Raw genomic sequence first — 15,127 nt, 5'->3', positions numbered from 1 at the left:
ATCGACATGACTGACAGAGCAGATAACGGCAATAGACGTGACTAGTTGATTCAATTCCTATCTCGATAAACTAAAAAGGCAGAAATAAGTGCTAAAAACGGAGGCGCATAATAAATGATGCAGGCAGTAATAATGAAGTAATACAGTACAAAATATTTTCTACCAAAGTTATTTTGACACGCAATCTTTGAAGTACAAAAACAAAATCAATGCCTCATTTGGAAAATGTAATAATGCCAAGTAAATCTCTAAGGGTTTGAAACCTATCCTCTAGAAGAGGTTTAGTAAAAATATCAGCTAATTGATTTTTCGTGTTAACAAATGATAATTCAATGTCACTCCCCTTAGGAAGATGGTCTATAATAAAATGATGCTTGATATCTATATGCTTTGCTTTAGAATGATGCACAGGAATTTTTGAAAGAGAAATAGCACTAGAATTATCACAGAAAATTTTAACAGGCTTAAATGAGAGATCATAATCACTTAGTTGATGAGTCATCCAAAGTAGTTGAGCACAACATTGTCCAATGACAATGTATTAAGCTTCAGTTGTAGACAGTGTAATTGTTCCCTGTTTCTTACTGTTCCATGAAATAAATGATTTGCCAAGTAGTTCACAAGTTCCATTTGTGTTTTTCCTGTCATCTTTATCACCGGTAAGATCTGCGTCTGAAAAATCTTCAAGCTCAAAATTATTAAAGCGTGGATACCATAATCCATGTGATGTAGTTCCAATAAGATATCTAATAATTTGCTTCACAACTGTTAAATGTGACTCCTTGGGAGCTGCATGGAACCTGGCACATCTGCATACACTAAACATTATGTCAGGATGACTAGCAGTTAAATAAAGTAGAGAACTAATAATTCCACGATATTTTGATTCATCTACTGGTTTCCCTTCTTCATCTTTGTCAGGAGATATAGCTGGACTCATGGGAGTCTAATTGCCTTGGCATTGCTCATTCTGAATTTTTGTATTAGCTCCTTTGTGTACTTTGTCTGACATATAAAGATCCCTTCATCTGATTGATGAATTTGAAGTCCAAGGAAGAAATTCAATTCTCTCATCATGCTCATTTCAAACTCACTTTGCATTAAATGTGAGAATTCATTGCATAAAACAAAGTTAGCACTTCCAAATATAATATCATCAACATAGATTTGAATAATGAGATTTCCTGAAGATGATCTTTTGATGAAAATAGCAGTATCAATCATACCTCTCGAAATTCCATGACTAACCAAAAATGAGCTTAGTCTTTCATATCAAGCTCTAGGTGCTTGTTTTAGCCCATAGAGAGCCTTAGTCAACTTAAATACATGATTAAAAAACTGCAAATTTTCAAAACCAGGAGGTTGTTTAACATAAACCTCCTCATCAATGAAGCCATTTAAAAATACACTTTTAACATCCATATGAAATAGTTTAAAACCTTTAAAAGAGGCATATGCTAATAAGATATGAATTGATTCTAACCGGGCTACCAGAGTAAAGGTTTCATCATAGTCGACTCCTTCATGTTGAGAGTATCCCTGAGCAACTAGCCTTGCTTTGTTCCGGATAACTTTACCTTCTTCATTCAGTTTGTTCCAGAATACCCATTTGGTTCCTATGATTTGCTGCATTTGTTGGTTTGGCACCAATGTTCAAACTTGATTTTTGTCAAACTGATCAAGTTCCTCTTGCATAGCATGTACCCAACTTGAGTCTTTCAAAGATTCATCAACTTTCTTTGGCTCTATTTGGGATATGAGTGCGATGTTAGACTTTTTCTTTAAAGCTCTTCTTGTTTTCATTCCATCAGTTAGATTTTCAATTGAGGATATTTTGGTTTGATTCTCCATTCATTTGGTACTACTTCAAAATGTTGATCAGCCAATTCATTCTGAGGTTGATCATGCTCACTGATGACTTCATTAATCGACTTTAGGATTTCAGTCGTACTGTCAGCAGATTCATTTGAAGTCTTTAGTTCATTGATCTTTGGTTGATTTTGACTGATCTCTTCATTACCTGCAAAATCTCCTTTATCGGCCAAAGAGCTATTATCATCAAAAATAATATGGACTGATTCTTCTACGCATAAGGTACGCTTATTGTAGATTCTAAAAGATCTACTATTATTCGAGTAGCCGAGAAATATGCCTTCATCACTTCTTGGGTCAAACTTACCAAGATTATCCTTGTCATTGTTGTGGACAAAGAATATCCTTCCAAAGGGGTGAAAGTGTCCAATGTTGGGTTTCTTACCTTTCCATAGTTCATATGGAGTCTTCTTCAAAATAGGTCGAATTAAGCACCTGTTGAGAATGTGGCAAGTTGTGCTAACTGCTTCTGCCCAGAAGTGATTCGGAAGGGAATGTTCTAGTATCATGGTTCTTGCCAAATCCTGCAGAGTTATGTTTTTACATTCAACCACTCCATTTTATTGTGGTGACCTTGGTACTGAGAAATTATGAGTGTATCCCTAATCGTTGCATAATTCTTCAAAAGATCTGCTTTCAAATTCTCCTCCATGATCACTTTAAATGGTTGTGACAAGTTGCCCCTTTTCTCGTTCACTTCTTTTACAGAAAATCTCAAAGATTTTCAATGCTTCATCTTTATGATATAAGAAAATCACCCATATAAAACGTGAGTAGTCATCAACAATAACAAAAGCATATTATTTACCTCCAATGCTGGAAGGTCTAGTGGGTCCAAACAAGTCCATATGAAGCAATCGTAAAGGCTTGGTAGTAGACACAATGTCTATGATTTTGAAAGGGTTTCTAGTTTGCTTACCAATTTAAAATGCATCACATATATGATTTCTAGAAAAATTGAGCTTGGGAAGACTAATAACTAAATCATGCTTAGAGAGTTTCTCAATTAGATGCATGCATGCATGACCAAGTTTTTTATGCCAAAGCCATGAATCATCAGATATGGATGCTAAACAAATATGACTATCTAGATTTTCAATGCCATCAAGAACGTAGATGTTTCCATACCTTTTAACAGGAAGAATGATTTTACCTTCCTCGTCTTCAATAGCACATCTTATTTTCTTGAATTTAACTTCGTACCCCAAATCACACAGTTAACTTATACTCAAGAGATTGTAGTTGAGTCCATCTACAAGATATACCTCTATAATATCACAATTATTGTTGTATAGAACTGTGCCGGTACCAACTATCTTTCCTCTTGAATCATATCCAAATTTGACATTTCCTCCATTTATTTTTGTGACTTCTTTGAACAGATTTTTGTCACCCGTCATGTGACTGGAACACGCACTGTCTAAATATCATTTTCCTTTCTGACGCTTTCTGTGGTCTTCCTGCAAAATAGAATTATCACATTCTTTTAGGTACCCAAGCTTGTTTGGGTGCTTGTTGGTTAGTTCTACTGAAATCAGTATTATTTTTGGATATTCAAAATCCATCCCGAAATATTAGATTTACGAAATCTACAAAAAGGGTATTTATGTCCAACTTTGTTACATTAATGACACACATGGGTTGATCCAGTTTTTGATCTCTCACTTGTGTTAGTACTTGTGGACTCAGTTCTAGACAGTCCTTTTCTAGTTGACTTGTAAGTTGCCTGGTTAGATTTGACAGAACTATGACTGGTGGATTTGCGCATGCCATTAATTTGCATTTGTAATTCCTGAACTTTATCTTGAAGTACATCTCTTTCGATTTCACAGACTTCAAGCTTAAGTTCCCAGTCCTTATTTCCCCTATTGAGTCTCCTTAATTCATTCAAAAAAAATTGAGACACCTTCAGGGTAAGGTCAAGAATATCCTACAATTCATTACATCTATCACAGTCATATGATTTTACCTCGCTTGTTTCACCTCGTTCCATGAAACAGTTTTCAGTATCTTCTTTGCATTCATCGTCTGATGCATCTTCATCAGTCCAACAACCAGAGTATCTGTTCATGTCATTTTGCAAGATGGTCATGAAGCACAGATTTTCTATTTCTTCGTGTTCTGAACTATCTTCATCACTACAGCTTCCGAAGGATTTGTTTTTATTGAATCCTCTGGAGATTTTCCTCTTAAGTTTTGGGCATTCAGCTTGAATATGGTCATACCTTCTACATTCAAAGCATTGTCTACCATTTTTATCTTGTTCATTGTATTGCCTGGTTCGTCTGGATGACATCCTTCCTTTCTTTGTGTTTATGTATCTTCTCATCAATGTATTCATGTTTCTTAACACCATGGCGATTTCTTCTTCAAGAGCTTATGGATCATTATCAACCTCATTTTCAGGTCCCACAGTTGTAGTTTTGAAAGCAATTATTTTCTTCTTTTCTTCCTGGCGAGTTTTCTTGAGATGGGTTTTCTCAAATGCTATAAGATCTCCTCGTAGTTCATCAGACGAAAGTTTGTCTAGATCTTGAGATTGGAGTGCAATTGCCTTGGTCTTATAGGTAGTAGGCAGACTTCGCAGGATTTTTCAAACTTGATCACCGTTTGAGTAGGGTTTACCAAACTTTTATATCGCCAATGATTTTACTGAATCGTGCAAATATCTCCTCAATAGATTCTTCTTATTTTATTTGGAAGAGTTCATAATCATGAACCAATAGATTTATCCGGGTTTCTTTCACTTTATTGGTTCCTTCATAGGTGACTTCCAAATTGTCCCACATTTCCTTGGCGGTGTCACAGCTTGAAATTTTCTCATACTCTTCTCCACTAATGGCATTATAAAGAAAGTTTTGTTCCTTAGCGTTGACTTGAACAATAGCCATTTGCTCGTCTATGTATTGATATATATATCCTCAGGGTCAACGGGTGGTTGAGCTGCAGCTGGTAGTGGGTAGTTTTCCTTTTTGATAATGCGCTATACTTTGACATCATAAGATTTTGTATAAATTTCCATTCGCACTTTTCAGTGAGAAAAGTGTTGTCCATTGAAATATGGTAGCCTGACTTGCGACGTTCCTTCTTGAAAGAGTGCTCCAATAGTTACTTGATTTGCCATTATCTTTTCTCACAAGTTGTTATGAAAACATGTGAGACCTGCTCTAATACCAATTGAAAGTGCAAGAGAGGGGTGAATTGTAATTTTTCTTTTCTTTTTCGAGGTACTCAACTAACTTGCGTTCTAGTCGATTGGGCTTTTGAAAACTGAATATGGAAAATAAATTGCAGAAAATAAATGACACAAAATATTTTTATACTGGTTCAAATTCAGAATGAATCCTATGTCCAGTCTCTTTGGGTTGCAAGGGTGTTCTCTTTCAAGTATGAAGTGGCTTAGTACAAATGGGTTGATGTTGTTATACACCAACAGCTTTGTCACTTTGTTCTTCTCTCTATGCTCGATACAATGCCTCACTAGTGTTCTTTTCTCTCATTCTTCTCTTCCTAGTTACACAAGAAATCTATAACAGACTACAATGCTTGTTTGAAGTAGAACAAATAGATTGAAATTGATTTGATCAAAGTATATCCTTTTCTGGCATCTTCTGTAGAACATATAACAAGTTGGTCTCTATTTTTCACGCCGTGATAGTGTAATGATTGAAAGGCAACCCAAGGGAGTTAATTCTCAAAATCAATCAAGATGGTTTTCTTCCAAGAATAGACTGACTTTCCTTTCGTTGCTTCCTTGATGTACTTTTCCTTGCAAGCCATTGAGATGAATATTCTATGTAGATCTTTTATGTAGATTGATTGATCTTCTACACTGATTGATTGATCTTCTATGCTGATTGATTGATGTCTTCCGTAAATAGTTGAATCGAGTATCCGTTTTCCATAATACACGCGGTCACAACAATTTAACTCCTTGATTCTTACCTTTGTATCTTCACTTACACGTTTGACTCCTTGATTCTTGCTTTCAGGTCTTCTGCTATAATCTTTCCAATTCTTATGACATCCTTCTTTGAAATTGGTTTCCTACAAGTAGAATTATGTTATTGTCTATCATTAAAATATATATCTAACAGATTCAAGATTTAAACTTTATGAATTCCAATTCGAGATTCTACAATAAATTTGTACTTACTTACTGAGTTTTTAATACATACAAAATTTGAGCCAAAGCTATTCGAATGAATCCATAACTAACACCCTACATCAGCCCCTAACGGTAAGCCAAATACGTCGTGCACCATCTAATGAGACTTTGCCTTGATTTTCTTACCATATTTTATTTTCATATCTCTTGTATGAAGGGCAATATATTTACTTATTAGAATTTTCTTTTCTTAAATTATAAATCTTTTATACTTGTCTAGTTTTTTTTCTTGGAGGAAAAATTTTTGGACTTCTATAAGTTGAGAATCCTTCTTTCTCATTTAATAGCATCCTAATATAGCAATAAGGATTTTGAGAGTCTTTTTTTGGGGGGGGGGGGGAGGGGGTGGGAGAGTTGAGACAAGTGTTAGACTACTATTTGTGTGTGCCTCCTTATGAGATTGTTCTTTTGATATTTTATATTCTCTTTTATATAGTAGATTGCTCATCTCCGCCTATGGATGTAGGTCAATTGGCTGAATCACGTTAATGTTAGTGTCTCTTTTGGGTATATTTCTCTTTTGTTGTCTAATTTATCGTCGTTGAGAGTGTACTTTATTAGCTTCCACATGATATCGGATTATTTTGATCCTAACACCAGCCCATCTCATCTCAGCTAGATCGTATCTAAGTTTTTATATACAGAACTTGGAGCATATTCAGATAGTGGCTTTGAGCATGTTCATGGCTTTGAGCATATTCACTACCTTGTACATTAATGGACATTACCCAATCACTACACAACAATCAGTCCAATTCAATTCTATTTTCAAGCATTCCTTATTACTTTCGGCATTTCCATGCTTCCTTTACTGATATTTTGCACTTCAATACCATACAAGAGGGGGGTAATTTGTGCGTTGTCCAATTTTACGCGTGCATAGATTATAGAAGGACGTGGTTCTTCTATGCGTTCCTTACACTACAATTACGGAATAGTAAATGCATAAAGTAAAGAACACAAGTATTTTTACGTAGAAAACACCAGGCTCAAAAGGAATAAAAAAACCATGACCTACTTCCCAGTAGGATTTTTTCCAACAATCCACTAAATTACTGAGCCAAAAACAGTGTTTAGAAAACTCTTGTAAACCTAGGAATTACCTCTTACCCTTTGTGGCAACCAGTCTCAGGCTGTTGCGACGATTTCAAGTTAACTCTAACTTGAACAATACACTCAGAGTACCTAGTACAAGTACTTCTAGATAACGCTTAAAGGTACAACTCAAAAGACCTACTACAATGAAATTAGAATAAAAGACACACACTTGGAACTGATTCTTCTATCTGGTTCATGTAGCTTCAGGTTCGCACATTTGAATCATAGCTTGCAAAATGCCTTGCTATTTTACTCTCAACTCTTGTTTAACATCAATGTTTGTGCGTACCTGTAAAAGAGAAAACAACTGATATATATAGAGTTAGTAGAATAAGAATTAACTAGAGTTCTAATGTTATACTCTTCCATGGAGGAAGAGTTCTAGGTATCTTCAACTTATACCTCATCCCTTATCTAGGATAGAGTTCTCTTCAAGTAAGGAGTCCTACTCCTTATCAATTATGCAACCTTTTCGTTCAAGAGATATCAGATATAATCACTTATGCTTATCTCCTTCACGTGCATGTCTTGTGATTGAATCTGCCTGTTCCCTGTGTACACTGTGTATGGACCTGGTTCATGCATGTGTTTCTTTGTCAATCATCAAAACAAACTTATTCAGGCCAACAAATTCCCCTTTTTGATGATGACAAACTTTGTGCATTTCATAAGCAAGAAATTATTTCAACTCAGCTCAACTTCAACAAAATGTTAGAACATTTTTCATTTTAAAGCCACAAATCATCAAGGACCAGGTTCATTAGGTTATAAACATCACAGACCAAAGTAAAAAAGCACAACCTACCTTCCCTCTTTTGGCATCATCGAAAAGTTGCATAATTATGTTAGATAATCAGATTTTAGCAGATCTTACTCATGCCATTTAGGCTACTTCAAATGCAATCATGAAGTCAAGTATCGCTTATCAATCTAAGGATATTAGCCATCTAAGAACAATCAGTAAATAATTAGAGCAAAAGCAGTGATTATAATTTATGAGAGTCATCCACAAAGCATAGAAGGAAATAAAAGTACTGCACCATGAGCAAAAAGACAAAAAACAAATATACCATCCGGGTCACTGCTTTTATAACTAGGCTAGGAAGGGTTTAAGTCTAGGAAGGACCAGGTTCTTGGTTTCTGGCCTGAAGCAGCTTCAACATGTCATGAAGAATTCCTTCATTCTTCTCCTTTTCGTTTCCAAGCTCAGTCCTGAGAGCATCCCTCTCAGATTCTACTTCAGCCATTCTTTTCTTCAGCCTCTCAATCTCAGCATCCTTAGCCCTACTCTCCTGCTTCAAGACTCTCACTTTGCTGTTCACAAGCACCCTCTTGGATGAACCAGGTTCTTTGGGAGTAGCATGAACTTCATAGTCACAGGCAATCAAGGTGTTTGACCCAAAGTGATCTTTGCTTGTATTAACATCCTATTTATTGAGGGGAACCTTAAAGTGAGCAAGCATAGCTGTGAGAATGAACCCATAGGGTATGGCATAAGTTTTGGTGCCAGCGAGTACCCTATCAAGGAGCTGGATGATAAACCCGGCCAATTGAACTGCCTCTCACTACCCAGGTACTCTATAAGGACCGGGTCCATGAAGGTTGCAATGTGCCTTCTTTTCTACCTGAGCAGAACAACATTGTTGACAAATTCAAAGAGCAGCTTGTGGGCAGGCTTGATCTCACTTTTGTACACAACCTTGGGTTATAGCTCTAAGTCATTGTTAGTAAATTTCCTTGTAATGGCAAGGGAGGTAGGTAGGTTTTCTAGGCTTGGCCATTTCAGCTTCTTGTAATCATTGTACCCTTCAGCAGGTACCCCTAGAATTTCTCCCAGTTCCTTGGCATCAAAGATCACAGTCACCCCTTTCACTACACTGGTTACCCTGCCATTCTTGATCACACAGTTAGCCATGAACTCCACAATTTCTGCTCTGGCTAGTTTTCCTTCCATCTGAAGAACCATGTCATTCCATCCCTGAAATTCTACCTTCTCCAACAGCATCACCATTCTTTCCTCCTCCAAGTCCCTGAGGAGTCTACCCTTCAAAATTGTTCTTTTTCCAAGCTTCATTGTTTTGTCCTGTACTTCATCAGTTTCCTCTTCTTCTTCACTCTCTTCTTCCACTACTTGTAATTTTCATGATTTCCTGGCAGACCTGATTCTTTTTGTCAAGGAAGAAGGCTTTGTATCAACAGTCTTTGAAGGGGACTTCTTTTAAGAAGTTTTTCTTTTCTTCGCTTTTGGAGTCACAACCTCCACCTCCTCTGCCTCGTTTTTATCGTGAAGGAACAGGTCCATCTCCTCAATCTCAATTGCCTCAATTGGTTCACTCACTTTCTTCTTTCCCTTTGCAGCAGCTTTTGTTTTACTCTCTTCTAAGGCCCTTTCAAGTTCAGCCTCACTCTGCTTCTTCCGACTCCTTGTAGCTCTTCCTCTTGTAGGAGGAGTCTCTACAGGGATAGAAGAGGCAGCCTTTCTCTTCTTGTGTGCCCTAGCAGTTCCAGGGACTTTAACACTTGAACTTTTCTTCTTCTTTGGGTTGTGGCAACCAACCTTAGGCTGTTGCGATGATTTCAAGTTAACTCTAACTTGAACAATACACTCAGAGTACCTAGTACAAATGCTTCTAGATAAAGTTGAAAGGTACAACTCAAGAAGCCCTACTACAATGAAACTAGAATAAAAGACAGACACGTGGAATTGATTCTTCTATTTGGTTCATGTAACTTCAGGTTCGCACACTTGAATCACACAGGAATGGCTTGCAAAATACCTTGCTATTTTGCTCTCAACTCTTGTTTAACTTCAGCGTTTGTGCGTACCTGTAAAATAGAACACAACTGATATATATAGAGTTAGTAGAATAAGGATTAACTAAAGTTCTAATGATATACTCTTCCATGGTGGGAGAGTTCTAGTTATCTCCAACTTCGAACTCTTCCTTTATCTAGGATAGAGTTCTCTTCAAGTAGATATCTCCTTATCAATTATGCAACATTTTCGTTCAAGAGATATCAGATATAACCACTTATACTTATCTCTTTCACGTGCATGTCTTGTGCTTGAATTTGTCCGTTCCCTATGTACACTATGTATGGACCTGGTTCATGCATGTATTTCTTTGTCAATCATCCAAACAAACTTATTCAGCCCAACATTTTTCTTTATCGGTTTTCTAGTTTTTATTTTAGCCAATACTAGTCAAGATCTAACTTTTCACACAAATTTCCAGCATGTGATTTTGCCATCTTTACGCTTTCTTTAGTATGTGTAGAAACGTATAGAGGATCATTAGAATCCCATTTTTCGCAATAAATTGTCTGGTCACAAACTAGATAATTCGTCTGGAAGTGAAAAACTGAAAATTGGACCACTTGTTAGTCCGATTCGACAAAAAAATTCCCTCAATAAATACATTGAAGTTTTCGCCGATTTCATAGAGTTAATGGCTTGAACTTTGGAGCGATCAACGAAGCATTACGAGTGGACCATGGATGTATTAAAATGTATTCCCTCCGTTTACGTGATGGTGTTTGAGTGAACGTAAAATTTTAAAAAGAAATGAAATTTTTTGAAACTTATTATCTAAAATAAGTCATAAATATTGATTTTACTTATCTCGTTATGGGTATAATTGATATTTTAAAGTAATTTTTTATTCAATATATAAACATGTTATTTCTTTTGAATTGATTAAAAAGTAAAGAGTATCACACAATGGGACGGATGAATAGAACTTAGACACAATTATCAAACTAAAGTTGAACTACGAAATGCTGCTGGATAAAATTGAACCTTTACTGAGTCTTAATTGTTTTTTTAAAATAGCTTGTCTGAGAAACGTGATGCCACACTTCTCTTGTTTGTTTGGACCATTTGGTGTGCCAGCCAGGTGACAATAATAAAAGCTAACATTCCTCGTAGCCTCTATACATTATGACGATGGGACATGTAATATCTCATAAAAATTACGCGCGTATATATATATATATATATATATATATATATATATATATATATATATATATATATACTTCATCATAACATGTCATAAGAAACCAGAGCCATGCGAAAGTTTCATTCCTATGTAGCAAATATTGCGTAATGATTCGCTTAAAATATCAAGCCCTAGAAAATAATGCAAAAGTTTGGGCTAACTTAGCTTACAGATACAGCAAAAATACATATTACTACTAATTAGTTGGTCCTAGTAAATATGTTGGTAAAATCATTTATTTGTTCACTAATGTTCCTTGAAAACTATCTCCACATTACCCGTTCAAACCTCACCAACCCTCAGCAGCCCATGTGCTTACTACGGTTTTGTGTCAGTAAATTACCAGTTTATGATCTCAAGCTGGCATATTTTAATGGTTAATAATTAATCCAAAATTAAAAACTAATCGATCATATTTCAGAGCCATGTGGGGGAGCTATGCCATCAACTTGGACCATTAGTCAAGCAAGTTGGTGTAGATCTTTTTATTTTTGTTGGTGTAAATCATTATCAGCAAGGTCTTGACTTGTAAATACTTTTAAATAAATTGAAAAAGTTCAAAAAAATCCAACCATCCACGTGACATGTTGAATCAAGATGCCATCTAACATTCACCAAAGAGTTGAAAATGTTATAAGAAAAGTCAAATTATGGTGGATGTCTACTCTTCCTCCATGATCTTCTCAAATGCTTAATGACATATTCAATGACATATTTCTATGCTTAATGATATATTCAATGACATATTTTTCTTCACTTTTTATACCTATATAAAGGCCTTGTAATAGATAGGAAAATACACACAATTGAAGAAGAAAATCTCTTCCTTCTCTCTATCTCCATTTCTTGTTCATGTTTTACTAAATTATTTTTATTTCATAACAACATGTCTTGTTCATGTTTTACTAAGTTGCTTTTATTTTATAACACGTTATCAGCACGAATTGCTCATTTCATAATCTTCTATGTCAAGACTATGTAAGTTATAAGCAGACAATGAGATCAAGTACAATAAAAAATGTCTTGGATGATAATACAAAGATAAGTTTTACATCCATCTAAACCCATTCATATTTTCATATCTTTGCATTAACTGTATGTGCAGTGTTTAGTAAAAATATTTTTTTCAATTGTATCCAGTGAAATAAAGAACTGGAAAGGTATGTCTTTATTTGCTACATCTCTTATAGGACAAAGATAATATTCTAACGTATATATATGTTCTGACATTTTACATACTATGATAAATAATTATTAAGGTAATTTAGTAATAATATTTTTACCATCATATGATGTATTTTATTGAAAGCAAAATTATCAAATATGTAGGCGATTTTACAGTACCTTGCAAATTTGGCATTCGAATATACAATTAATATAAACTCACTATAGTTATAATTTATAATAGTCACAGTTATGCATTAAGCCTTAAATATTTTTGCTGAAAACATAAGGCTCATTCCTCCGTATTGGATTTTTTTGGTGAAATTCTTATAGTCTTTGAAATATAAGTGGTTATAGGTTATCTGCACCTTTTCCCTAATTAATTTATTAAAATATAAAAGTGATTGTATCATTTGAAAACAACATGGCATATATCCTTACTAGCATTTTTGTTGCAGAGGAACTGTTTCAAGATTGAAATAGTTATATATGTCTTCTTGAAAGTTAATTTACTTATGCCTATAATTATGAAGTAATAATATTTTAAAGGCTCGAGTACGAGTCCTAGTGAATTTTGGCCCATTATGCCAAAGTTTGAGGGTAAGATAATGGGTTCAAGTCCCAATACACTAAGTTGATGAAAAGACGTTGGATTCAAGTTCCAACGCATTATGGTCTAGCATGCCTTTATATGGGTAAGGCATTGGGTTTGAGTCCTAATGCACCATATTGATAATAATAATAATAACTAAAGAAAAAATAATGTAATTTTCATGAAAAAGCATGAAGCTTGTCCCACTTGATTTGCTTCATTCTTGAAGTGAATGTGATAGCAGTGCATGATAAGTCTAAATAAAGATAAGTGGTTGACCAATGAATGTGGGCGTGCGAAAGGCCAAAATAATAATAGTTATCACTATGGTAATTATAAAAAGGGAGAAATTCTTTGAAGAGAATGTGACTTGTGATAAACATTGAGATTGCATACTCATTCCTGAAAGTGAATGTGAAAATATATATATATGATAAAGATTATGCATAATAATGTACTTGTGCATAGTTGGATAAATACTACAACTCACCTCTAAGGGAGGTTTGAGACAAAGAAAGATAATGAATATTATTGTGTAGTTACATAAATATATCATTGGTCGCATGCATATGATACGCCAAAATATATTTTGTCATACCTTATGAAAGTTATTAAAAGTAAAATTAAAGCAAAAAAAAAAAATTATTTTGCTTGTGATGATTTTGAACATTACAATTATTATGATATGATTCTCTTTGTGAATGAGACATTCATTATATGGATGGTGTGACAAAAGATCTTGTAGTACAAAAATAGTTAAGAGCTCTGAAAGAACTAATTTGTTACTACCCGGATGAATGAAATTGTTCATAACATTAATATTGTAGTAAGTCTCAAAAGAAATATTTTGATTTATAAATATATTAGCCAAAGTGGTTGGCATATTGAGACTATAAATGAAAAGAAGATTGAATATCTTTATATTACTATAATCATACCGGATAAATATGAAAGGTTACCTGACTTTTCTTTTATTTGTACTACACAAGTATAAGCATGATGATGCAATCACAAGCCACAAGTAAACTAGAGGTTTACTGAAATAAATATTAGTTGGCATGACCGTTTGACCATCTCGGTTCAATTATGATGCGAAAAAATTAATTGAGAATTACATTGGCATATATTGAAGAAATATAAGATTCTTCAAGAATTCTCTTGTACTGCTTATTCTCATGATATACCAGTTAAGGTTAGGGATTGAATCCCTTGATTTCTAGAATGAATAAAAGGTGATAAATATATGGGCCCAGTCACCTTCCATGTGGACCGTTTACTATTATATGATTTTCATATATGCATCTATTTTATGGTCACATGTGCATTTGTTATCAACTTGTAGTTTGGCTTTTGCAAGATTGATTGCTCAAATTATTAGAGCACAGTTCCAGAATATAAATTATGATGATTTATCTTGATAATACTGGTTTAAATCCAAGTTGGTTTAGTAGAAATTGTATGCCTCCAATTATATCTAAACCATTGGTTATGAGAACAAAATTGCCAAAATAAAATTTGGTATTTGATGTATTATTTAATATACAACAGCACTTGTAAGCATCTAGCCAAGTTATGATAAGTTCTCCCTATCACAATCGGTTCAGGGTTAGGAACCAAATAATTTTCATCTACAAATATGAATATGCTATATGATTTAATTGTTCCACCACAGTGCACAAAGATGGATCCCAAATAAGGCTAGGGATATGTGTTGGTGATCCCAACAATAGGGGGAGAAAATGGGCAGCTGAAAAAGTAATGCATGTAATGAATTATTATGAGTACATCGAGATCCCTGTACGAGAAAATGTGAACTTGAAGTTCAAGTGATAATTCATTTGCAAAATATTGTCGGGCGTATTTGCTGACCCAAAGCTAAATGTCATATTAAGCTGCTAATGCTCCAAATAAAATAAAGTCCATAATGAATAGAGTCCATGGCATGCATAAAGCATAATAGACTAATCGGTTCCAAAGATAAAACTCCTTGAAGAAGGAGAGGAGCAAATGTTCAAGATGGTCATAATAAGGAGGCAAGTGCTCTAGAAGAGCACCACGACATAACACTTCATAAGACCTCATGGGAGAGGCTCAGGTACCTGAAAATAATAAGATAAAGAGATCTCAATAAGTTATGTCTTTATTGAATAATAGTAGAACCGATATAAAATGATCGTCGACGATATTGTTAATATAATGTAGCGCTCAATATTATTAATATTGACGAGGATC

At 34.7% G+C, this 15,127-nt stretch overlaps 1 protein-coding gene across 1 annotated transcript; it reads right to left on the bottom strand.

The window, feature by feature from the left end:
* Positions 1-541: 541 nt before the first annotated feature.
* Positions 542-940, bottom strand: LOC138896157 (uncharacterized mitochondrial protein AtMg00810-like). The gene has a single exon (XM_070180942.1). It carries the CDS (start codon positions 938-940, stop codon positions 542-544), a length of 399 nt encoding a protein of 132 aa, XP_070037043.1.
* Between the last annotated feature and the right edge of the window lie 14,187 nt (positions 941-15,127).

Source organism: Nicotiana tomentosiformis, chromosome 7 (genome assembly GCF_000390325.3).
Source record: "Nicotiana tomentosiformis chromosome 7, ASM39032v3, whole genome shotgun sequence".
Taxonomy (NCBI): Eukaryota; Viridiplantae; Streptophyta; class Magnoliopsida; order Solanales; family Solanaceae; genus Nicotiana; species Nicotiana tomentosiformis.
The sequence above is the reverse complement of the archived record's forward strand: the minus strand, read 5'-3'. Positions and strand labels throughout refer to the sequence as shown.